Source organism: Daucus carota, chromosome 2 (assembly GCF_001625215.2).
Source record: "Daucus carota subsp. sativus chromosome 2, DH1 v3.0, whole genome shotgun sequence".
Taxonomy (NCBI): Eukaryota; Viridiplantae; Streptophyta; class Magnoliopsida; order Apiales; family Apiaceae; genus Daucus; species Daucus carota.
Window position 1 is genome coordinate 48,318,713 of NC_030382.2, and position 25,919 is coordinate 48,344,631.

At 34.3% G+C, this 25,919-nt stretch overlaps 4 protein-coding genes and 1 long non-coding RNA gene across 7 annotated transcripts; 4 read left to right on the forward strand and 1 right to left on the reverse strand.

Moving 5' to 3' along the window:
• The first annotated feature begins 1,925 nt into the window (after positions 1 to 1,925).
• On the forward strand, positions 1,926 to 5,518 carry LOC108205883 (lipid phosphate phosphatase 2). 3 transcript variants are annotated; one of them, XM_017376000.2, is made up of 9 exons: positions 1,926 to 2,212; positions 2,349 to 2,439; positions 3,210 to 3,431; positions 3,582 to 3,669; positions 3,752 to 3,861; positions 4,140 to 4,230; positions 4,608 to 4,796; positions 4,876 to 4,935; positions 5,109 to 5,518. In XM_017376000.2, the coding sequence occupies exons 2-9, from the start codon at positions 2,389 to 2,391 to the stop codon at positions 5,288 to 5,290; spliced, it is 993 nt and encodes a 330-aa protein (XP_017231489.1). In that variant the 5' UTR covers positions 1,926 to 2,212; positions 2,349 to 2,388; the 3' UTR covers positions 5,291 to 5,518. The 3 variants fall into 3 exon arrangements, with proteins under 3 accessions (XP_017231489.1, XP_017231490.1, XP_017231491.1); XM_017376001.2 differs by having other exon boundaries at positions 2,380 to 2,439; XM_017376002.2 differs by lacking the exon at positions 1,926 to 2,212 and adding an exon at positions 2,231 to 2,249 and having other exon boundaries at positions 2,380 to 2,439.
• LOC135150779 (uncharacterized) lies at positions 5,003 to 6,039 on the reverse strand. The gene is made up of 2 exons (XR_010289044.1): positions 5,814 to 6,039; positions 5,003 to 5,648 (listed from the first exon to the last, which is right to left on the reverse strand). It is a non-coding gene; the product is annotated as an uncharacterized LOC135150779 (long non-coding RNA).
• Positions 6,040 to 8,813: 2,774 nt separating this feature from the next.
• On the forward strand, positions 8,814 to 12,728 carry LOC108206068 (amino-acid permease BAT1 homolog). The gene is made up of 8 exons (XM_017376242.2): positions 8,814 to 9,149; positions 9,234 to 9,494; positions 10,405 to 10,423; positions 10,533 to 10,752; positions 10,832 to 11,013; positions 11,315 to 11,604; positions 11,687 to 11,816; positions 12,217 to 12,728. Exons 1-8 carry the CDS (start codon positions 9,022 to 9,024, stop codon positions 12,562 to 12,564), a joined length of 1,578 nt encoding a protein of 525 aa, XP_017231731.1. The 5' UTR covers positions 8,814 to 9,021; the 3' UTR covers positions 12,565 to 12,728.
• Positions 12,729 to 13,527: 799 nt separating this feature from the next.
• LOC108206493 (uncharacterized) lies at positions 13,528 to 19,529 on the forward strand. Its single transcript, XM_017376814.2, has 7 exons — positions 13,528 to 13,706; positions 13,820 to 13,895; positions 13,983 to 14,050; positions 14,183 to 14,316; positions 16,892 to 17,102; positions 17,615 to 17,787; positions 19,248 to 19,529. Exons 1-6 carry the CDS (start codon positions 13,704 to 13,706, stop codon positions 17,780 to 17,782), a joined length of 660 nt encoding a protein of 219 aa, XP_017232303.1. The 5' UTR covers positions 13,528 to 13,703; the 3' UTR covers positions 17,783 to 17,787; positions 19,248 to 19,529.
• Positions 19,530 to 20,288: 759 nt separating this feature from the next.
• Positions 20,289 to 25,452, forward strand: LOC108205897 (zinc finger CCCH domain-containing protein 15). Its single transcript, XM_017376018.2, has 3 exons — positions 20,289 to 20,585; positions 23,259 to 23,931; positions 24,720 to 25,452. The coding sequence occupies exons 2-3, from the start codon at positions 23,266 to 23,268 to the stop codon at positions 25,029 to 25,031; spliced, it is 978 nt and encodes a 325-aa protein (XP_017231507.1). The 5' UTR covers positions 20,289 to 20,585; positions 23,259 to 23,265; the 3' UTR covers positions 25,032 to 25,452.
• The last annotated feature ends 467 nt before the right edge of the window (positions 25,453 to 25,919 follow it).

A 25,919-nucleotide genomic window follows, 5' to 3' on the forward strand; every position in this document is an offset into this window, starting at 1 on the left:
CACATCATTTGGTAAAAAAAATTCGGGATACGTAACATTATTCTTTTAGAAAATATCAAAAGAATTTCAAATTCTTAAAATATTAACTTTTCATGAAGTATATAGAAATTGCTTGACAAAAAAAAGTATATAGAAATTCATTCGACAGTTAATCGTATTTAAAAAATTGAAAAATTAAAATTTAGCTACTGAAAACCAAACCGAATCAAAATTATTTCGATTATTTGAGTACGGTTTTCGGTAGGGGTGTACGCGGTTCGGATCGGATCGGTTTTAAGGTCAAAGTCGAACCAAACCGCAAATAGTGATTTTAGAAAATCTACAACCACAACCACATTTGCGGTTGCGATTAACCACACAATTTCAAACGCGGTTTAGCGATTTATGCGGATTAGTTTGCAGTTCAACCACATATTATAAACATATAATAATAAGGCAGGTGCTCAAGTGAGAACTACATGCATATGTGAGATATGAGAACTAATCTCAGCCACATATTCAATCTGATCTAACGGCCCCACCAGGGGCAGCACATAGGAATACAATAGACCAGCCCACGCACAGCCCCAGCTATCCCCTACTGTTTTTAATTTGATTTTTCATGTCAATCGGTAAACTTCTTTCAAAATCTGACTTCACTGAATTTTTATTTATCTCCCAACGAGCAATTTGCATACCATATGTGCTATGTTTCGACAAAATTCTCATTTTAATCTCATTTTAAAGGTTCTCACTAGAGTAACCCTCTATATAATAATTTAAGAAAAATAAATGCGAACTATTACAAAATATTACACACCTTAAATTCAAATTAAATCATCATTTTTACACAAAAGTAAAATAAATGAGTCTTAATAGATAATAGGGCTTTTTTTATTTATAACCACGTTTTCAATCTTATTTTCAAAAATACTACCTTATTTAAAATATTTTCAAAAATAACGTGGTTGCATATGCAACCATATATGCAACTACAAATCCTGATTTCAAGTTTCAGTCTTCAAATGTCATTTTCGACCTCATCTTTGAGATCGATATATATATATATATATATATATATATATATATATATATATATATATATATTTGAAAATAAGATTGGAGAAGATAGTATTTTTGAAAATAAGATTGAAAAAACAGTATACAAGATAATTCCCCTAGATAACACATGATTTGGATTTTATATATATATATATATATATATATATATATATATATTTGAAAATAAGATTGGAGAAGATAGTATTTTTGAAAATAAGATTGAAAAAACAGTATACAAGATAATTCCCCTATATAACACATGATTTGGAATTTTGTAACTAGGAGAAGATGAGAATATGAGAATTAATCCATGCACATCTATGGAGCAGTCGCAGAAGCACTTGAATCATGAATCAATCCAAATCTTCATCTATGTCCAGGTGAACAAATTCTGTAAATACATTTAGAGATCTTATAATATCATAAAATTAATATTATATAAATATATTTATGTATAATTTATTAATTTATATAGTATAATAATATATGTTTGAAAATATAAATGATTATAAATATATATTTGCGGCTTGTGGTTGCGGTTTTACGATTTTTAAATATTTAAAACCGCATCCGGACCACAAATAAGTGATTATCTAAAACATAATTCGCAACTAACCCCATGTTACGGTTATCCGCACAATGCGGTTCGGATGCGATCTGTGCAAGCGATCAATGCGGTTAAGCGGATTGTCTATATAACCCTAGTTTTCGGTTAACCGAACCTAATACTCACCGTGTATATAAAATATAATTTATTTTTAAATTTTCTTTTCTAAATGAAAAAATAATTTATACCGCTGGAAGGCCTGCCGAAATATTTGTCCCCGACTATAACATTAATTTGAAAAAAAGGTAAGTAGTAAATTGCCTGCAGAAAACGTCGCAGCCACAACTTCTGTGTAGTAGTAACCGTCGGCAGAGTTCGGTTGAGTGAAGTAACACCAACACGGCGGTTATTAACTTACTATTCATGATTTTGCATTATAGACAGCCCTCTCTCATCTCTACCACTAATCTTTCCAAGGATAGCCTACCAACTTTGTTAGTGACAGACATCGGGTCCCATTCCCATATTTATTCTGGTTGCTGTTTGATGTTACTCTTATCTACTACCTCCATTAGCGTTTAGTCTCTCTTGCTTTAACTTCACTAATCACATAATCACCACTCTGTAAGCACTGTTTTTCTCTTTATTAATCAAGTTTAAGGTTCTGTTTTCAGCATTATTCACTTCTCACTCTCTGTTCCCACTTCACAGCTTTGTGTTAATATACAATTTACCAGCTGAGTTCCCACATTTTTGGCAGATTCTGCTGACTGGCTGTGTGATTTTTGTAGTGATTAGAGATGGGGTGGAAGCATGTTGTCTCCTTGTCTTATTTCTGGGCTGCCCTTCAGGTTTCAAATCAATTTTTTCGTATAATTTGCCTAAAATCTCAAAGTATTCAATACATCTTATTACTGTAGTAGTACTAGTTTAATTTGTTTGTACCTAAGAATATGTTTGTTTTGTTAATCTCAACCATTCAAATAGAAGAAGATATCAGTGACAACTGCTATGTTTCTTTCCCATGTTTAATTGTTTATCCAGGAACGGCTATTTTGGTGATATTATATGATTGTGTGACAAAGAATTAGTACACAAACTTTTTCAGAATGAACACCAAGAATATTAAGATGCTTTTTTCTTAATGCTTGGAATACCAGCTTAAAGTAATTTTATTCTTTATAAAGGAAATGTGTGTGTTTATCAGGCTTGAAGTGCTTTTTGGGATTCTTGTACAGATAATTTGCGTGATTAATTTTCAGTTTGGCGTTTTCACATGTCAAATTTAAGATTCCTAAGTTGGAATATGCTGAGGATTTTCGTGGAATCCATTTGAGCTCATATGAGTAGCCAAGTAGGGATAAACTTTCCGTGTATCTTATTAAGGTCATATTTCTGAGTGAGACATACTGTTATGTTTGTTTTCAGTTTTTGGGAGATATTGGAATTTTTATGAGTAACTTTTAAGTAAATAAATATTGTAAACAATTCTTATGCTTTTCTTTGTGCAAGTCCTTTTTTTTTCTCTTTAATTACTATCCTGTTCCTCGTGGAAGCTTAATCTGATGAATTATAGTGACTTTAAAGCGAGTCATATCATTGTATTTTTCACTGTTAACAGGGAAGTACAAGGGACGTTGAGCTAGGCACGTACACTATCAAGTCTCATGGAGCGACACTCGCAAGGAATCACAGTAATGATTGGCTTATTTTGCTCTTGCTTATGGTCATAGAGATCATCCTGTATGTTATACACCCATTCTATCGCTTTGTTGGGAAGGATATGATGACAGACCTTAGATATCCAATGAAGGACAACACAGTGCCCGTATGGGCTGTTCCAGTGAGTTTGTTGTAGAAATCATAGTTGATTGAATGCGATTACTGCAATATTTCCATATCATGTAGTTGACTATCAATCTAGATACCTCTTCTATCATATTCAATTATCTAAATTAGTAGAACCTATGAGACAATTTTCGCTGTGATTCAGATGTATGCTGTTTTGTTGCCTATTGTTGTTTTCAATATTTTCTATATTCGGAGGAGAAATGTCTATGACCTGCACCACAGCATTTTAGGTAAGTTATAATACTTTGTGCAATAATCTCCTGCTACAAGGTGTGCACAATATGCAATGATCTGAACATGCGCTTGTATCAGGTCTGCTATTTGCTGTGCTGATAACTGCCGTTCTTACGGATTCAATAAAGAATGCAGTTGGAAGACCGCGGCCTGACTTCTTCTGGCGCTGCTTTCCTGATGGAAAAGATGTACAGAAGCCTAAACTCTTCACATTAATACTATAATAACACATCAGTGCTGTTCTGTTTTTAACAAATTGAATTCTGTCAGCTGTCTGAAATCATGGTAACCACTTACAGATCTGATTAGTTTTACAAATACCAAAGTGGCTTTTCTATGGAAAGGTCACCTATTTTCCTAATATTGAAGGTGTCAGAATGATATTATGTTTTTCCTTTTAGAATGTTAGCTATCTTTGTTTACCTTATCACTGACTTTCAAATAATTTTTTCTGCTTCGTATTTAGGTATATGATCTCTGGGGAAATGTTGTATGTCATGGTAAAGATAGTGAGATAAGAGAAGGACATAAGAGTTTTCCGAGTGGTCATACTTCATGTAAGCACTTCTCGCCTTAACTAATTGTAATTTCAGTCTAAGGTGTTGAGTTACTAGTATAAACTGCATGAAAGCCTTATGCAAGACACTTACTCAAGTTATACAAGACATGAATTGACACATCGAGCAGATGAGCACTAGCATCTAATTCTTCTGTAGTGCGCTTGCGAGCTATGAGGCATTTATGAAAACCTATGTAATCTTCTATACTTGCTGACTTGTTATCCAGATAATCACATGTCAAAAAATTTCAGTTTCTAATACTTTTGATTTAACAGTTAAGTGAAGTCGGTGAATTTGCATATTTAACTTGTAGTATGATGCTGTGCAGACTTGAACGAATTCAACCATTTGACAAAGAAGTGATGATATTGCAGGGTCCTTTGCAGGTCTGGGGTTTCTATCATTATACTTGTCAGGGAAAATACAAGCATTTGATTGCCGAGGGCACATTTCAAAATTATGCATTGTTTTTCTTCCTCTTCTTGTCGCCTCTCTAGTTGGTGTTTCTCGTGTGGATGATTATTGGCACCATTGGCAGGATGTGTTTGCTGGGGGATTTCTAGGTTTTTTTTCTTCCAACGTTTCATTTCCTTGTCATCAGTTGTAGTTTAAATCTTATTGACTAAAAGCATTTCTTTGCAGGGCTAGTTGTCGCCACAATTTGCTATCTCCAATTCTTCGCGCCGCCTTATAACACTGAAGGTAAACTGATAAAGCTTTTTTAGTATGTGTTCTTTCGTTTGTGGAAATTAAGTTATAACATATACTGATATATATATTACTATGCCTTGCGTATTTATGTTTAGTTTACTTTGTCATTATCACCTGCCTACAAGCTTAACATCCAATGTGATATTTCGTTTATATTGTTTCAGGGTGGAGCCCTTATGCACATTTTCAAGCATTAGAAGAGTTGCGCACAAATTCACAGCAACCACCACTGAGAGATGTCGAAGCTGTGAGAAATAACAATAACCTTATGTTGAAATCTCTAGGTCACAATTTAAACTCACCGCCGCTGCTGCAAGATGTTGATGTCGAATCTGGGAGACCGTAAAACCTCTGACCTTGCTTTAGGTTGTTTTAGCTAGAAATTAGAACAGTTGATCGTAGAAGTGTAAATGGTGTGGTAAGAACAACTGCCTTACTAGCCATATGGCTACTTAAAATAGTATCAAGTTTGTTTATGTAAAATACTAAAATTAGGCTGAGCATTCGGTCGGTTCGGTCTAAAACCGAACCGAAATAACCGAAAACCGAAATGTAACTTTTTTATTAAACGGAACCGAACCGAATTATCTATTAAACCGAACCGAAACCGAACCGAAATAATTCGGTTAATTCGGTTTCGGTTATGAGAAAACCGAATTTTCCTGAAAAACAAGCAAAAACAGGATCTGCTATGCGGCCACCATCTGCAAAACAAGAAAAAACAAAACAAAAAAAATTTAGTCCACATTAGTCTTGTACAGGCAGGAGCCAGAAGATTTTGTTTAGTTCAAATGCAATCAATCGCACTACATTATATCACTCATAGTTTATTAAAAATCGATCAACATACGGTATATAAGATACAGTACCTTTGAATCTTTGATTTGAGTCTTAAATACTAGACATGGATTCTTGAAATCGGCGAGCGGCAGCTAGTGACTGAGTACCAGGGGAGAGGCGGATGCGTGGAATTAGGTTAGAAATGTGTTGGTATGAGACTCTCTGGGTAAGTATGTTATATTATTCCATAAACTATTTCTATATTATACATATATATTATAATTTAAAAATAATACATATATAATTCGGTTATTTCGGTTATAACCAGTGTTCTAAAAATCCCCGATTTAACCGATAAATCCCCGATTAATCCTCTGCAAGGTCGGCCACCGATCTGATTTTTGAAATCCGATTAATCCTTATATATATTTCATAATCGAAGTATATGTGATAAATTATTAAAATTAAAATACTATATTACTTTAAATATAAATAATTATAGTGTTTATGAATATAGTAAATATATTAGTTACTAAATAGTTAATATAATAATAACTAAATATTAAATAATAATTTAATATTAAAATAAACCCGATTTTAACTCCGATTAATCTTTCCGATTAATCTCCGATTTCCGATTAATCCTTGAATCGGTAGCTCAACCGATTAGGTCCGATTCCCGATTTCTGTAACAATGGTTATAACCGTATTTATAATTTTAATAACCGAACCGAACCGAATTGTTATTCGGTTAATAACCGAAAACCTAGCTAAAATCTAGCTATTCAAGGTATTTTGCTTCAACTATCCTCGACAGATTAACTGGCCATCTTTTATGCTTTCAGTAATAGAAAATGCGCCTTACAAAAAAAAAAAAAGTAATAGAAAATGCGAATAACTTGATTTTCTCCCCAAAATCAAAGAAACACGGTGTAAAAATATGTTCAAGTGTTTAACTACCATATCTAACTGTAACTGGATCTTATTGTTTAAATGATCAATAAGATACTATTGTGCTGGTATCTGATCATTTTATCTTCTGTGGCCAGATTTGTCATTTGTGTTTATGATCGTTTCGTCCGAAAAGTAAATCAGGAAAACCAGATATTTCTATACACGCTAAGTAACTACCTAGAAAAGTTTATATGATAGTTAAAGGTGTAATTAGTACCGGTGCCATTTTACGGTTCAATTTTCGCTTGACGGAAAAGTTATGCAAGAATGTGATAACTATCGAGTCTGCAAATTATATTCACAAGAGAAGAAATTTCTGAAGTTCATTCACAAGAGACTTCTGAAAACGTTCAAAACATTTGAACCACGAATCCGGTCACTAGATTACAATTCGTTTATAAATTTGACAGGTCACGTCTCAGATGACACGCAACTGTCCTGGCTTTTAGATCAACGGCTAAAATTACGAGTACTTTTCTCGTTTGATTATTCTACCTGACCGGCTGAGCTAAGGTTGAAATTCTAAATAAGATTATATATTATATATTTGAAAACCTATTTCAAAATTGAGCTGTGTTCTGCAGGTGTAAATCATTTTTTTTAAATATTAATCGAAATTTTAAATGAATAAGGAAATTGAATATAGTTAAAATTAGAGATATAATATTATTATATTTAAATAAAAATACATGTAGTACTAAGAGTTTAAACTTATAATATAAATATAATCAAATTTTTTTATTTTTAATATTTTAAATTAGAAAATTAAAAGGTCACCTCATTGCTTATTTCGTGTATTACTTGATTTAGTAGCCCGCTTATTTTTAAAAGCATTTAGTCACGTGTTTAGATCCAAAGTCCATGCATTTTTTTTTATTTTTTTGATAAAAAAAGTCGATGCATTTTAATCAGCTATTCGGTTTATACGACCGTTTAATGCTCTTTTTCATGTAAATATATTTTTGAAATACTAATGTTAAATTGATTTTACTATTTTTTTGTGTGTGTTTGAGTATTGATGCAACTGTTCTACCGAATTAATTTATAAACAAGTAATTGCATATTTACTAATTGATATCGGTATTTATTACCAGCTCAATAATGGTACTCTAGATGATTCGGCCAGATATTAGGATATCTTTAAAGCTTATTGATTGAAACGATGATAACTACTCCCTCTGTTTGTGTTTATTAGACGTTTTAGAAAAATGCACTTTTTTGTAATTATCAGTCGTTCTCAGTGTATAATGCAATGTCAACTATCTCATTTCTTAGTTCCCCTTATTTATTGCCTATATTTATAATCAGATGTCACAAATGGTGTGTAAAATGAAGGGGCATCAATGTAAAATAATGCCTTCTTAATGATAGTTTAACTATTCCAATAAATTTTCATTCTAATAAATCAAAACAGAGGGAGTATTAATTATCTGAAATTAATGAACTTGTGAAATTTATATTATTTTAACAATGTTGTTTATAATGATTAACTAACCTTAAAGTTATACTAATATTTTTAATTTTTATAAAATTAATAAATAGGAGAGAAGATGTAAACTCTCAAAAGTGCAAACTCTATTTAATACACATTTTAAAACCCAATTATAGGAATTCATGTCTTTATATGATTTGCCTATGGGCACATCTAAACATCAAATTTCATGTATGTAATTCGTGTTAATTGGCTAGCACTTAATAATAATAGTGGCCCTCTACATACACAAAAACTTCACCGATCAAAGCAAATAAAATATATCAAATTTAGTGCATAACATGTGTCCATGGCACACACTAGCCAAGCCGTTTTTGTTAATACCCCTATGCTGTCTTTTCCATTAGAACTACTTTTAGGAAAAGTAGATTTTTCCATACTTTTACGAAAAATGATTTTCAATTTTTCTAAAAAATTATCATAAATTTCACTATCAAATTTTATTAAAAATATTGTCTTTTTTATATATTCTGAAAATATATAAATATTAGAAAAAAAAAATACTAAACAACTGCGTGGTAGTATAATTTTTTTAACATCACAATAATTTTTAACGGTAATCTCAATCAAACCGTTTACTCCGCCGAAAACGCCAAATGAAGCTCATCTTTACAGTCGCCTCACCTCAACTTGCTTGTTTGACCATGCTGTCCATAACTTCCATCTTTCATAAACAAATAGATACACTCCACCAACAATGCGGACAGAATCTTTATATTGACAAAGAATCACCGAGTCACAAATATATTTCGCATCCATACACCGATACGCAAATCAATAGGAAACATAGAAAGAGAGTCAACTAACAAACACTCCGATAAACCCATCTCGCGTTCTTACAAATCTCACAAATGGGCTGGGCCAACACCGATGAAATGGCCCTCCCCTCTCATCATTCACTCCCAAGCTCCTCCGTTGATTCAGGCCATGCTCGTCTCAATGAGCTCGGCTACAAACAAGAACTCAAGCGTGACCTCTCGTATATTCTATTTTCCTTACATTTTTTTAATTTAGTTTGTTATGAAATATGAAGTATGATTGTTGTGTTTGGTTCGGATTGCAGGGTGCTGTCAAATTTTGCATTTTCGTTTTCGATTATTTCGGTTATTACTGGTATAACTACGCTGTACAATACTGGGCTGAGGTTTGGTGGACCTGTGGCTATAGTGTATGGCTGGGTTGTTACGGGCTGTTTTACTATGATTGTTGGTTTGTCCATGGCTGAGATTTGTTCTTCTTATCCTACTTCTGGTGGACTTTATTATTGGAGTGCTAAACTTGCTGGCCCAAATTGGGCTCCCTTTGCTTCTTGGATCACTGGATGGTAATTTTATTCCTCCTATCTTTATTCATTTCCACGTTTATATATGTAGATATTGTTATGCTTGGGATGTTGATAGGATCTAGCAATTTTGTTCGTCATATCATACTAAAACCAGAAATGTGATGTTTTAGTCAATTTGAATATTGTACTTGCTCGTAGTGTTTATTTGGTAATAGTCAAATGCACTTTTTTAAACATATTTGGTCAGGCCTCCTCAAACCATCGACGTCTTTGTTGCCGGGGAAGGATTAGTGTCACTAGACTACTAGAAATTCAGTTAACTGGTTTTGTGTGTTGCAATGTTCATATACAAAGAGAGCTTCATTACGACTACAGTTTTTTTGAACAAGCACAAGTTACGGCAGTATACGTGGTTTTCATAATTCAAATGTACTTATAATCTTAGATACAAGTGTTACTTGATGGTTATATATTTTAAAAAAATGATCATATATGGACGTGATTCTAGCTCTGTTACAAGGCCAAGGTGGGATTCGGTGAAAGAGGTCCGTGTAAATATATGGTATAGGATCATGTGTAATTTTCTAATGTCACCTGGGTGAAAATCCTGACCGGTCCCAGCCTAATAGGTTTGAAAGAATGTCTATTGAGTGTTTGCACTCTTCCTTACCGTATATTTCATATTAGTTTTGTAATATGAGTGGTCTTTAACTGATAGTACGAAGTTGAAACCCTTATAACAAAATTGAAACAGATAATAATATTACCGCACAAGCCCCTCGTATATTATGATTGGTGTATGCAGTTCACTTTCGACACATAATGTTGAGGAAAATCTAACAAAAGTAAAATGCACTTTTAGTTACATACAGTATGCTGATCATTGTCTGTGGTTTATGTGCATAGTGTCTGATATCTGTAAATTTTTGCTTTTCATTTAATGATGCAGGTATAACATTGTTGGTCAGGTAATTTCAAATTCTCCATTAAGTTCAAAGCGTATAAAAAGCTACAATGGCTTCATTTCCAGTATCATTTTCTGTTAGCTCTAGTCATTAGAAAGACCATTCTGTGCAGTGGGCTGTTACAACAAGCGTCAATTATTCACTTGCGGAGCTGATTCAAGTAATGATTCTCCTTAGCACAGGAGGAAAGAATGGAGGTGGATATGAAGGCTCTAAATATGTAGTTATTGGTATTCACGGTGGCCTTCTTCTCGTACATGCTATCATAAACAGTCTTTCTATCTCTTGGTTATCGTTTTTTGGACAGCTTGCTGCTGGATGGAACATTCTAGGTAGGAGAAATCATACAAGTCAATTTGCTTTCACATCCATCCTTTCTTATAATATTCTTACCGGTGCTTGCAACTGTAGGTGTCTTTGTTCTTATGATTCTTATTCCATCTGTTGCAACGGAAAAGGCCAACGCCGAGTTTGTATTCACTCATTTTAATACTGAAAATACTGATGGAGTGAATGGTAGACTCTACATATTCCTGTTAGGGCTCCTCATGAGTCAATACACTTTAACAGGATATGATGCATCTGCCCATATGGTAAGTCCTGTTTTCTTATTCATGACCCACACAATGACGCAAATGTCCCCTGCTCTGCCAATTGCAGTACATTTTTCAAAATTTAGATTCCTTAAAAATTGATTTCAATCTCTACTCCCCTTCTGTAAGAACTATATAAAGTATATGCCCGTAGAGAAATATGATATACACGACTTCTCTTATGAATATCATTACAATTGAATGTAGTACTTAGGCAGCTTTTATATGCAAACATTTACTTTCTTTTATCCAGTTTAACACATGATGATTCACACTGCTACATCTAAATACATTCTTCCAGTCGGAGGAAACAAGGAGTGCAGACATAAATGGGCCAAGAGGAATCATCAGTTCTATTGGCATATCAATTATTGTTGGATGGGGTTACATACTTGGTATCACCTTTGCAGTTACTGACATCCCATACCTCTTGGACGAGGGTAACGATGCTGGTGGTTATGCCATTGCGGAGGTATTTTATCAAGCATTCAAGAGTAGATATGGAAGTGGAGTTGGAGGAATCATTTGTCTAGGCGTGGTTGCTGTTGCTATATTCTTCTGTGCTATGAGTTCAGTTACAAGCAACTCCAGGTATATTTAGTAGATTGTTTTGTATGGTGGATTATGTATAGATTAGTTTGTTGAAACCCTTCTAAGATGAGCTTATTTACAGGATGGCTTATGCATTTTCGAGAGATGGAGCTATGCCATTATCTTCTCTATGGCATAAAGTAAACGGCCAAGAAGTCCCCTTGAATGCAGTTTGGCTTTCTGCTTTCATATCATTTTGCATGGCCCTGACGGTACTAGTATATCAGTAGTTATTATTTATCATCGTTTTGCTTTCACAGATTTAGTTGTAAAATCTGCTTTCGATAATAGTCTTGTGATTTTTCTTCTGAGATATTGTTCCTAAATGATAAATATGTGGATTTTCTGGATTCAGAGAATTAGTTTTCTTAGTAAATTATATCCTTATAAAAAAATTAAAAACTTTCGGGTTGTGCCTCCTTTTTGCTTTATCTGCACATAGACTGTTGCAAACCTTCAAAAATTAGCTCACTATGCAATATACCATATTATTATGTTAATGTTAAATATTTTGGATGAATAATCTTTAATGTAATTTTTCTACGCATAGACTGCACTTCTTTTTCTGTACTTTTGGGGGCCAACTGTCTACTTATATCTGAGTATTTGCAGTCACTTGGGAGTGAAGTGGCGTTTGAAGCAATGGTATCAATAGCAACTATCGGGCTTTACATTGCTTATGCAATACCCATTTTCCTCAGAGTAACTCTGGCTCGAAGATCTTTCAAGGCAGGACCTTTTAACTTGGGGAATTACGGAGTTGTTGTTGGTTGGACTGCCGTCCTATGGGTTGCATTCATCTCTGTCCTCTTTTCATTGCCTGTAGCCTATCCCGTTACTCGAGAGACGCTGAACTATACTCCAGTTGCAGTTGGTGGTCTGTTCATTCTCACAGTCTCCTATTGGATCTTGAGTGCTCGGCACTGGTTTAAGGGTCCTATAACAAATATTGATAGATGAATTAGACAGACTACTATTTACACATCCTATTTCTAAGAAAAGGCAGTTCATCATTTTTTTTTTGTAATGTCAATTGTTTGTGGATACAAGGAAAATGTATTAAAAATTGTGTGAACAGTTACAACAAGTTTTATACTATATACAAGCCCCGAATGCAGACATGACATCTGATGTATAACACACACAGTCACACACATATGCAATTATGAGTGATGTCTTTACTTTACAGCCTGGGTTTTGAACATGCAAGGAGGATAGCTTGCTTGTGGTCTGTGGGTAGAGACTCCTCGGTCTAATTTAACTAATGTTTGTGTTGTGATGTACGGAAAATTATAATTCTTATATTGATGTAAATTGTAAATTTTTATTAAGCTAATTATAAATTACATGTCATGGTAAATCAAATGTTTAATTTAAGATAAGCAAAGATATTACTTGAATTAATATTTATTTATAACGTTTTTTTAAAACATATATTAATTTGTTTGTATATAAACAATGACATTATTTTAGTGTTTTTTTGGAGATTAATTTCAGGACTTTTATTCCTGGGGATAGATATCTTGGATATCTTTGGCTGATTATGTACACGTACAATTAACGGATTAAAAAGACAAAGGTTGTTTGGAAATTAGCGGTTAGCTGTTAGCGGATAAAATTAGCTGTTTTGACTAGTTGATTAAATTAAATGTTTTGACTAGCGGATTGAATTGGCTTTTTCTCGTAAAACTGTTTAGTAAATAGCTGATTGATTAGTTTTATCTGATACAAACCAAAACCGCTAATCCAAAAAACTCCTCAAAATAATTTTTTCAAAATTAGCTTTTTAGATCCAAACCTCTGTTTCATTCCGTTAAATACCAAACATTAATATTAGCTTATTTTAGTGGTCAAACCTCTAAAGCACCTCAATCCTCCGATTTTACCCCCTGATTTTACCCCAAACCAGGGTCAAAGTAATTCAAAAGTCGATTCAGCTGGTACATTACACGCCAGCAGTGCCTTTGAAGGCTCCGGGACGTATCGGGTTTCGGCGGGACAATAAGAATTAAAAAATTTATTCAATACGTCATTCAGCTGCTAAAACCCCATCTAATTGTATTCGAGAGTGAAGCACAGAAATATTCTTATTTGAAACGATGGTAGTTCTCGCCCTTCTTCTTCATTTGAATTTCTCTAGGGTTTCAAATTTTAATTTGTATCTATACTTCTATGTATGTATGTATCATAATCTCTCCTCAATTTAATCTTACAGGAAGATCCTAACGAAGAACTCGAGCCTCTGTTTGATTACAGCCGCGTCCAGCCTCTTGATCTTGTTTGTTTAGACGGTTCGTTTCTAATTTTCCATATACATATATATGATTCCGCGTGTGTACTTATGTAATGTTTGAAATTGAATTGAATTGAATTTTTAGATGACGATGATTGCGTTCGAATTCCTCCTAAAAAACAGAAGTTCACGGATGGAGACAAGTCGTCGGATGTAAGTTCTATTGTTTCTAGGTGTAGCTTAATGCTGTTTTTATGTTACTATAGCCTAGCTTAATTTTTGCTCATTTGATTGATTTGTATGGTTGTTTAATGTGTGTACTCTCTTTTTTCTTTTGTGAATTAGGCTGATAATCTAGCTGGTAAGGCAGTTATAAAAATTGATGATTGTGATGATGAGGAGGATTGGTTGCCTTCTCCGGTGAAAATCTCGATGGATACAAAGAAGCTTGAAGAGGATTCTATTATTAAAGCTATTAGGTATCTTTCTTACTCGGTTAATAATTTTTGTAAGGGGATTATCTGAATTTTGTAAGAGGATTATCTGTCGAAATGGTTTATGTTTCAATTGTCGATTTAATGCATGTTGAAACAACGTTATTTTGGCAGATAAGAGGAAACTGATTCATTAATCAAATTGAAACCATTTTTTTGTTGGCCAATTAAGAAGAAACAGTGAGCGTATGATTAATGATTAATGGCGTCTATTAGCTATATAATACAGTATCAACTTGAGCATCAATTGGCAGGAGCTTTTAGCTAATTCTAAGGCAATGTGTAACTTCTTAGTCTAGAATTGGATGTTTAGGAATGGGGGGCATCCGAATCCGACTTTGTTCTTTTTATGTATCTATTGAATTTTCTTGTTTGCTTTTGAACACATTATTACTACTTGTTAAATATATTGTCTGGCTTCAAATTTTTAGATTAAGCTTGAACATATCACTATTAGGTTTCTTAAAATTTGAATTCTCTCCATCTACTTTAAGGACAAGCAGGGCTGCAATTAGTTGAGATTTATTTAGAAGCAAGATTTGGTAAAGATAGTTCATCTTTGATTTAAAAGATGAATAAGCTGAGCACAAATTTACTTTTAAGCTGGGAAGCAGGGGTGCAGCACTTAGGTGGTGCACTGCGATGTATGTATATGTGTCTATATATATATGTATGTATATGTGTACAACGATGTATGTATATGTGTCTATATATATGACTAATTGTCTCTTGACTTTGACCCTTAGATTGACTAATTGATTTTTTTTGTGTATTAACTGTTAATATCATTTTGAAATGATTGAGTTAGTTTAATAATTATGTTTAATATATATCTTTTAATTGTCTTTAATCATTAAACATGACGACTTTATGAATATAATTATTTAGATTAACCAATATCTAACTCTTGAATTATAATATATATAATATATAAAACATATAATTAATATTTTAATATTTTAGAATCCACCAGAACCCGAATTCTCGTATTCTCCTATTGCACACCCCTGCACCTAGTGTTATTAAAGGCAAAAAGCGCAGTGAAGCATAAGGGGACTCTTGTAACTTAAGCGCGAATAGCAAAGCGAAGCATGTGCGTTTTTAAATGTAGCACACTACACACACACACACACACTTAAAAAAACACAGAATATTGTCATGACACTTCATTTTTCATAAAAAAAAATGATTTGTTAAGATTATAATTATATAGTTAAACACCGATTAAACTTGATATCCGAATCGAACATTTAAGCTCATCTAAATTATTAATATGAAATATTATAGAATCCAGAATGGAATCTAGAACAGAATCCATAATAGAATTATATATTTTTGCACGATTAATTTTACATAGAATCATGTTATTTTTAATCCATATTTATTATTGAACATGTTAGATATTATTGTTCTACATAATAAAAGGTTAATTAGTTTAAAATTAGAATTTAATTCAAGTTTTAGATGAGATTCTATAATAGATTCTAAAGTGTTCTCCTTTTAAGGTTGTTCTAAATTGAGGCCTAATGGGATGGGGTGGGGTCAAGTATTAACTCTTGAGCTTGTCCGGAGCCCCTCTAAGCCCTGTCAGAAGCCTTAGTAAGGCTTTAGTGGGCCCGATGTGGATTGAGTGGGGTCGGGGTGGGACCCGGGTGGGTGATGTCATATAGGACTAGTTTCCCTTAGTTTTCCGGTGCTTTTAAGAGAATGGGGAGGTTTGTGGGCCCCGAGGATGGACCCCGAACTGCGCAGGGGTGAGGCTTAGTGGGACGGGCTGGGGTCAAGTATTAACTTTTGAGCTTGTCTGGAGCCCCTCTAGGGTCTGTCCGGAGTCTTAATGAGGCTCTAGTGGGCCCGGGGCGGATTGAGTCGGGTCGGGGTGGGCACTAGTGTAACACATTATAGCACGTGTTACACCTAAATGTATTTTGCTAAATAGATAAGTTATAATCAAATTTCCATGACTAATCTAGCAAAAGACTTGAGGTGATGATAGGTGTATGCTGTTGTGTGTTTCATTCATCAACAAAGACTTGTACAAGACCCTTGCAAGAAAATAATTGTGTCCATGTTTTCACCAACTCCCTTATTCCGAACCTGTAGTTGACTTTAGGATACTTTTTTCCACAGTTTTTCACAAAGAAAATGAATATCTTTGTGATACTTTTTATTTCAAGTGCACTTCTCCTTAAAGTTCTGTATACCTGTAAATATGTATGCACATCGTAGTTCACACACTTCTTACTGTATATTATTATGGCATTCTCTGCATTCAGTAGGGCCAGTAGGCATTATAATTACCAAATTCGAAGTCATGTATTAGCACCTCATTGTGGCGTCATGGGCACCTGGTTTAGAGTCTGGATCTGACTTTCTACTTTATTATACTACTAATACTTTTATGTTTCCTTATTGTAGCAGAACTACACTTTTCTTATAACTTTGGAGACAATAATATTTGTTTCACCTTTAATTTTTTGTAGGATACATTCAGTTCTAACCTAGAAGAGATTTCTTCTCCAGATTTTTCTAACCTGAGGTTTAATGTTTATGTATATAGGTTGAAGAAGCAGGAGCTTCTGTCTTATGCTCAATCAGCTGAAGATATTCTGCAAAATGTTGACGAGCCTGTTAAGAAGGATTCAGACACTTCACTGCATATCTCTTCAGATTGCGCGGCGGAGCCCCAGCCGAAGCCTGCCAGTGAAAGAGCTAAGATAGTAATTGGTATTCAGGACAAAGATGAAGTCAAGCACTTTAGGGTGTATATGGTACATATAATTTTCCAATCATAGACTTGCCTGCCTTCTTATAGTGACATGTCTTGGTAGGACTCGGCTTTTTTACATGTTATTAACCTGAAAGATGTGATTACCTGATATTGACTTCAAGTCTCTGAGTTTAAAGTGTCTGCGTACTGAATAAAAATGGCCTATAGTGTGTTCCTGTAAAACATGCTTGCAGTTGTCGGTTGGTATATGCTATTCCCTCTGGCCCGCTTATATTTTCCCTGTTTTCTTAGTTTTTTTGTCCCAAACACACAGTTAATAAGTATAAAATGTTAAATTTGTTACTATATTCGAAAAATAATTCGCATTAGTAGTAACTTGTAGTTCATTTAATATGATTGAATAATAGATGGACGCTAGTCAATGGACAGGAAAAACGGGACAGAGGGTGTATTTTATTGCTCGAGTGAATTGTGAGATAAAAGGCATGTATTACTGCTACGTTGATGCATCTATTATATCTTTATATTTATATTTTCATCATGTATATACAGGATGATAAGTTTGAAAAACTTATCAAGATGTATGCTGACAAATTAAAGCTTGACATACAAACAATAGCCTTCTCTTTTGATGGTGATAAAATTAGCCCAACAGCTACCCCTGCAGACCTTGGGATGGAAGATGAGGACATCCTCGAGGTGCATGTGAAGGCAAGATGATCTAGGTAACGTTAACTGTCTCATGCTCTGTTATATGTTTATCCTTTACTGCTGGCTGTTATTATTTATTCTTGTAATCTCTTTTCCCTGGTTATATCTTTTGAGAATAAAATGAATTAAGGATCCTTCCTTATTTAGCCCAAAAGGGCATGAAGTCAAATCCGGGCATTTCATCTTATCACCGAATCAGTTACAAGATAACATTCAGTATTTGTTGACTATTTTGACAATAATGTAGACTTCATTAGTTTCTCATTCATTTTAGCAAGTCACTAATGAACTCCTTTACTAAAATGCATCCTGTTTTATTTGCCATTATCAAATGCATTGTTTGCTTAATGAATGTTGGTGTTGCATTTACAAGTAACATGCATGAACATGTATATGTCGACATAATATAGGCTTCTGACTATTTATAACTAAGTACCGGATAAGTTTTGGTATAAGACCCGGACTCTTCATCTCACCGTTAGAAACCCGTTCTGGATAATTGGACACTGAGCAAGTGAAATAATACATAGTTCTGATTGTGTTGTTGAGTCTAACACTTGTAGACAAATAGATACTCTTTTTTTTTTTTTTTTTGACAAACAAAGGATTTATTAATATGAATCGTAAACCCAGCCGGGACAAACCCCCGAACTGTCAACTACAATCTGATTGTGAAACAAAAAACGAACTAAACAAATAGTCGTTTTGTTTTCAGATCGCTTAACAAATAGAATATTCATATTCTTTGATCTAAAAAGTGTTACAACAATATCTCGAGCAATCCAACCTACATCAGTTATGAAACTAGTAGTCTCGCAATTGACCTTCACGTAAGCATCATCTGTAGCCCAATGTTCAGAACTATCAGTCAAATCAACTGATCCTGGAGCACCAAACGTCCCCAAAACATGAACAATTATTTGTTGTGAAAGGTGAGCTCTTGCGGTATCCACCATCGTTCCGAAATCGATGCGAGTCTTACCGATCTCCCAAAATACCGTATAAATCCTTTTCAGATTGATAATTGAACGACACATCAAGACACATAAAAATACGAAAACATAACAAACTGACATCCCAAAAAGATGGGCACACACTGACATCCCAAAACAATGGGCACACAACCTTGATAACAAGGTACTCAAACAAGATTAGATCTTGGTTTTATTGAAAAACTAGTAAAATAATAGAGGGGATGAGAGAACGAAGAGGTTAATTGATGAGAAGATGAAGATCTGGGAGGCGGAGAAGTTACGGCTGAAACCCTAATACGGGAGTCGACTCTCAAAACGAGAGAAAAAAGATATCGTCACGTAGCTTACTGTATTGGACAATTGTCAAATAGATACTCTTAAGTAGACCATGTAAGGTATCATATAAAATTATATTTTAAAGTATAGTCTTGGTGACTTTTTTTTGGTTTTTTTTTTTCCTTGTGTGGGAGTCTCGGTGACATTTGAATTCTGTCTCACAGATAAGTTGGAGGTGTTGGCAAACTTGGTTAGACTTTGTACCTGTCTTTTGCACCCCAGCAATCTCTCTGTTGCTGCTCATTTTCAGGCATATTGAATGCTCAACCAGCTGCTCATTTTTGGCTTTCAATCGCACATTGACATTGACAGACTGCGTATTTCTAAAGAAGTGTACGAGGATAAAATCCTTTACTTTTGAAATACAAGTTCAGGGACCAACATTTTTGTCATTTCATGTAGCATTTTCTTCTCAAATTATTATAGAATAGCATTAAAACAAACAATATTAGTGCTTGTGATAATGTTTTAAAAGCAGGTGATGTAAATTGTTGCTTTCATAAATAGACATGTGAAAGGTGATGAATTAACATATCTAACAAATATGAAATCATGAGACAAGTGGTAAGTGCTAACTAACACCAAACAGATTATAGGTATGGTTTTAGTGAAGATCTATAAAAATGGTTAACTACTAGTAGTAATACTGAAGCGATCCACTTTCAAGTTTTGCTTCTGTGTTACATATTGTCATAGTGTTAAATTAGCCAGTACATAGCTAGATCTAGTGATTGTCTTTTTGTTATTCCATCAATGCTCCTTTGCTGTAACTATGAGAATGATGCAAACTGTTACCAAATTAATTATTTTTTTGTGTTGACAATACAAAAGTTTCTGTTACTACATAATTACCTTAACTAAAATTTTCCTTCAAATTAAATTTTCCTTTTTAATAGAAACAAAATTTTCCTTTTTTTTTTTTGCCAAAATTTTCCTTTTATTTAGAACTTCCATTACCATCACTAAGCCGATCCAAGCGTCGGATACATTTCCCGCCAAAACCACTTGAAATCTGACGGACGATAAAACTTTAGCATGGTCCTCCCGTCCAATCTAACGCACGAAAATCATCCTTTCGAAATTATTTACATTCCCAACACTCGCAAGCAAGCTATTTTATCTAGACGAAATTACCCTCGTAAACACAAGCATGAGCTAGTCTAGCAAATTAATCGCAAGGGCAATTCTAGTAACGAAATTCCGTTTCACTTACAGTTGCGCGTTACATACATATACACACACACAGAAGTATACTCGAGTGCCTGCAATTTGCAAGTATAAACCCTAGCTAGAAGCATGTTTCTGTACATTTCTTCCATCACTTTCTCTCTCTAACCCTGTCTCCCCCTCCCTCAACTCTCTCTCTCTCTCTCTCTCCCTCTCCGTCTCCCCCCCCTCTCTCTCTCTCTCACACACACACACTCTCTCTCCATCTATCTCTGAACATCTACAAGCTAGGTTGAACTAAGATACTACAGCGCGCCATCGATCATCGGCTTCAGGTAATTCGATTGCACTCTCATTTATGTACATAATTCTTCTCTAATTAAGAAATTTGATGATCATTATTCATTTGATTGAGCTTGTTTATTGTGATTAAAGCTACAAATTGATCTATTTCCTTATGAAGCTTTCGTGTTTGTTTTGTTGTTCATTTCCTGCGTAGATTAATTTGTTCGTACATGAACCTGTTATTCGAGTATTATTTGTTTCGAACTTGATTTCCATCAGGTCGTGTTATAAACGAACAAAAATAACTAATTACGATACACTCGCACAATTGAGTGTGCTTATGATTTAACGTTTCCTGTAAGTAATTGATTGATCATTACTTTCTCGATTATCATACTCCATGACATGATTAGTGAATTATATAGATTATAGATACGCTTCTGTTGCTTGAATTTCGTAATAGTTGCAGAGATTTGATGTATAGTGTATAATGTTCAATGTTCTTCTCTGATTATGCAATTTAATATATAGTTTTCATCTGATCGAGCTTATTTTCCTATGATTTAAACAGAGAATGATCCTTTTTATTTCGAGGTTCCATTCATTCCTCATAGCTGTTTTGTTTTTACTCCTAAGGATATTATTTGTTCCTTTAGGCAGCTTGATATTCAAGTATTAATTCTAATTTAATTTCTTTATGAATTCTTGCTATTAACAAACAAATTCCGGCTAACACTTGATTAGAAATATTGTTTGTGTGACAATTTCTGTAAGTGATATCATTCTTGGTTGGTAATGTGATTAGTGAATTATATAGAGTATATACATGCTGCACCCTTTTAAATTCTGTGTTCTGTAGTAGTTGCAGAGATTTGATGAAATATGATGTTTATTATTTGATTATTTATATACATATAGTTTACATATACGCTACAGTTGCTTGAGTCTCGTAGTAGTTGCAGATATCTGATATAGTGTATGGTGTTCGTAATTTGATGAGTGAAATATAGAGTATATATATCCATCACTGCTCCTTTGTTGCAACTATGATTAATATAGCAAACTATTACCAAGTTAATTTTTTTGTGTTGATAATACAAAAGTTTCTGTTACTGCATAATTGCTTTAATTAAAATTTTCCTTTCATTTAAAACTTCCATTACCATCACTGAGCCAATCCAAGCGTCGGATACATTTACCGCCAAAACCACTTGAAATTAACGGACAATAAAACTCTAGCTTGGGGTCCCACCATCCAATCTAAGGCACGAAAATCATCTTTTCGAAATTATTTACATCCCCAAACACTTGCAAAGCAAGCTAATTTATCCAGACAAAATTACCCTCTTAAACACAAGCATAAGCTGGTCTACCAAATTAATCGCAAGGGAAATTATAGTAACGATATCCCGTTTCACTTACAGTTGCGTGTTATATACATATACACACACAGAAGTATACTCGAGTGCCTGCAATTCGCAAGTATAAACCCTAGCTAGAAGCATGTTTCTGTACATTTCTTCCATCACTTTTTCTCTCTAACCCCGGCTCCCCCCCCCCCCCCCCCCCCCCCCCCTCTCTCTCCATCTCTCTCTGAATATCTAAAAGCTAGGTTGAACTAAGATACTGCAGTGCGCCACCGATCATTGACTTCAGATAATTCGGTTGCACTTATTTATCTGCATAATTTTTCTTTAATTAAGCAATTTGATGATCAGTATTCATTTGATTGAACTTGTTTATTGTGTGATTAAAGCTACAAATTGATCTATTTCCTTATGAAGCTTTCGTGTTTGTGTAGTTGTTCATCTCCTGCGTAGATTAATTTGTTCGTCCATGAATCTGTTATTCAAGTATTAGATTTGATTCGAAATTGATTTCCATCAAGTCGTGTTATAAAAGAACAAAAATAACTAATTACGACACACTACACACAATTGAGTGTAGTTATGATTTAACGTTTAAGTAAGTGATTGATTGATCATTACTTTCTCGATTACCATCCTCCACGGTATGATTAGTGAATTATATAGATTATAGATACGCTTCTGTCGCTTGAACTCCGTACTAGTTGCAGAGATTTGATGAATAGTGTATAATGTTCTTCTCTGATTATGCAATTTAATATATAGTTTTCATCTGATCGAGCTTATTTTCTTATGATTTAAGCAAAGGATGATCGTTTTTATTTCGAAGTTCTATTTTTCGTCGTATCTGTTTTGTTTTTACTCCTGTGGATATATTATTTGTTCCTTTAGGCAGCTTGATATTCAAGTATTAATTCTAATTCAAATTTAATTTATTCATGCATTCCTGCTATTAACAAACAAATGCTGCCGAACACATGATTAAAATTATTGTTTGTGTGACATTTCCTGTAAGTGATTGCTCGATAGATACTTTTTCATTCTTGGTTACGTGAATAGTGAATTATATAGAGAATATACATGCTGCACCTTCTTAAATTCTGTACTCTATACTCTGCAGAGATTCGATGAATATGATGTTTATTATTTGATTATTGATATGCATATAGTTTACATACACGCTACAGTTGCTTGAGTCTCGTAGTAGTTGCAGAGATCTGATATAGTGTGTGATGTTTATAATTCGATGAGTGATGTATAGAGTATATACATTCATAAATGCTTGAATTTTGTTCTAGGTGCAGAAATTTGATGAATATCGTATCATGTAAACAGTTACTTTGCTATTTTTTGCAGAATCAAGATGCAGAAAGAAAAGCCAGCAAGCCACTGCAGATTTCACGATCATCCATCACTCTGTTCTCCATATTTCTGTCAATCAGACAGCTACGATTACCCCTCACTTTATCCAAATCTCAGTTCACACGTTCAATTCTCACCGTACTCACCTGGTTCCATTGATTACAGTTATCCGCCTCCATACTTGTTCACAGATCAGCAGGAGGACTTAAAAAAGCAGAAGAGTTGGTGCCTCTCTCGCCTTTGTGAGACGACTAAAGAAGCAGAAGCTCTCCGTCAAGAGAACATTAATCTCCAGATTGCTAACAATGAACTGAACAAGCAATTCAACAATCTGTTGATGCTCCAATCGTCTTCTACTCTCCAGAATTCTCGGGTTGCTCCGGTTCATGAGTATGTCAGTGCAGCGCCTGAGCCTGCTGCTTACCCCTCCAGTTCACTTATTGATGGTTTCGGACGTATAAATATTGGTGGTATGGCTGAAAAGCAGGTGGCAAGGAATCAAGAGCCTGATAACAGTGAGAATCTGGATGTGAATAGAGTTTCGCTGCCAAAAAGTATTTCGGTCAGGTCTAATGGTTATTTGAAGACGGTGCAGGATGTTGGGAGCAGTAGCAGGGGAGGTGGTCAAGTTCATGTGCCAAACCGGATTAAACCGGTGAAAGCAGCGGTAATAAATTTCTTGACATTCTAATTACCTACTTTAGATAACATATTTCACTATTAACAAAATCTGAATAGGTTTGTGGATAGTACTTGATGGAATAGTGCCCCTTGTTATGCTGGAGTAAGAGTAATTTATAACAATCTTAATAGATATCACTGAGTTGTGTAATTTAGCTCTGGTAAATTTTGGATGCTCTAACAAATTACACAAGTGAGGCCTGCTTGTTTTAATATAGATGAGTTGGATAGAAAGCAGAGTTTATAGGGATTGTTTTATATATTTTAAACTTGTGATGAGATGCAGAAGTAGGATATATGTTAATCTCACAGGCACCTTTTTGTTAAAAAATCATGATAATCTGATTATAGATTAATCCCATCCTACAGTCGTGAATCATCCCTAAACAGAAAATGTGCTGGTTCTTTTAGCAATTACTTGAGTTATCACTGAATTGTAATCTTGGAGCAACAATATATTGCAGCCATTAGCAAATTGCACAATACAGGATACTTCTTTGTGATACTGAACTAGAATCTTTTACTTAAAAATAGCATGTCTCTAATTTCTTGGTTTCAAAATACTGTTGAAATAAGCAAGTAGGAGATAAGTTGGGCTCATACGCTTACCTCTGATAATTTGTTTAGAGGTTCATCCCATCCGACAGGTTAATGCTTTTTGTGAATTAATTCCTTAACAAAGAAGGTGTGGTTACTGTTACTATCTGCTTAAATTACCATTGAGTTGCGAGTATGTTGCAATAACTGATTGATGATGGATATATAATGATGCAGCAAAGGGTTTATGTTCGTGGAGGGAGAAGAGAGGAGAAGCCACTTGAATTACAAGTGTACAATCAAGGAGTGACAAAAACAGAGCTTTGCAATAAATGGCAGCAGACTGGAGCATGCCCATACGGAAGTAACTGTCAGTTTGCTCATGGCATTGAGGAACTCCGTCCAGTCCTTCGCCATCCCCGTTACAAGACTGAGGTGTGCTTTATGGTCCTCAATGGCGAACCGTGCCCCTATGGTCATCGTTGCCACTTCCGCCATTCCCTAACTGACCAGGAGAAACTCATAGCGCATCAGTCTAAGACTCTATGAGGTCAGTGCAAAGAGGCTGAAATAATTGGTACTGCGAATATGAACATCTTACAATAAGTGTTGCTTAGGCAAAAAAGAAAGAGGAAGACTTTGATTGGTTAAAAACAAAATGCTTGTTTATGATTCACATTATCTCTATCTATATGATTAAAGTGAAACTGTAGTTCAGAGCGAGTAATATGAGGACCAAATCTGGAGCTGCTAAGGTTGATGATATACATGTTTAAGTACTGTAATCCTATTGCGGGTGTATAGCAATAGTGATATAAGCAATTAAGCATATTCCAGCTTTCAGTGGTCACTAAATATTTCATTTTAATCCTGTGGAATGTCCCGGATATGGATAGATTTATCCATATTTTTATACTACGTTTTACAAGAAGTTATGAAACATGTACAATTGTACTAATGTTTCTGCGTAGCTGGAAGTTGATGCATAACTCTTGATGTATGATAGGTTTTCTCAGTTACCAAGTCATGCAATTTATGTGTATTTTGTTATGATATTGCTCCTGAAGGATATCAATAATTGTGTCGTAGCATTGCTGTAAGATTATATTAATAGCTTGATGACAATTTTGATTGAACTGGTGGAAAAAAAAAGAGATTGAATGGGAAAAAATGAGGCAGATACATTTAGTTTTGGTTTATACACAAAGTGTTTACCACGTGGTTATGTTAAGTTATCAGTTGTCGGAACAAATAATTTAGTTACCGACCCTTAAACTGTTGTTGCTGCGGGAATAAATTTGTAATGGTGTACTAGGCGGACCAGAATTTTATTAATTAGGGGCTTGATTAATATATAAAGAGTTTAAAATTTTCAAATACATAATAATATTCTCATAAGCAATTTTTTCTTAATTTATTGACTTCACCAAGTCCAAG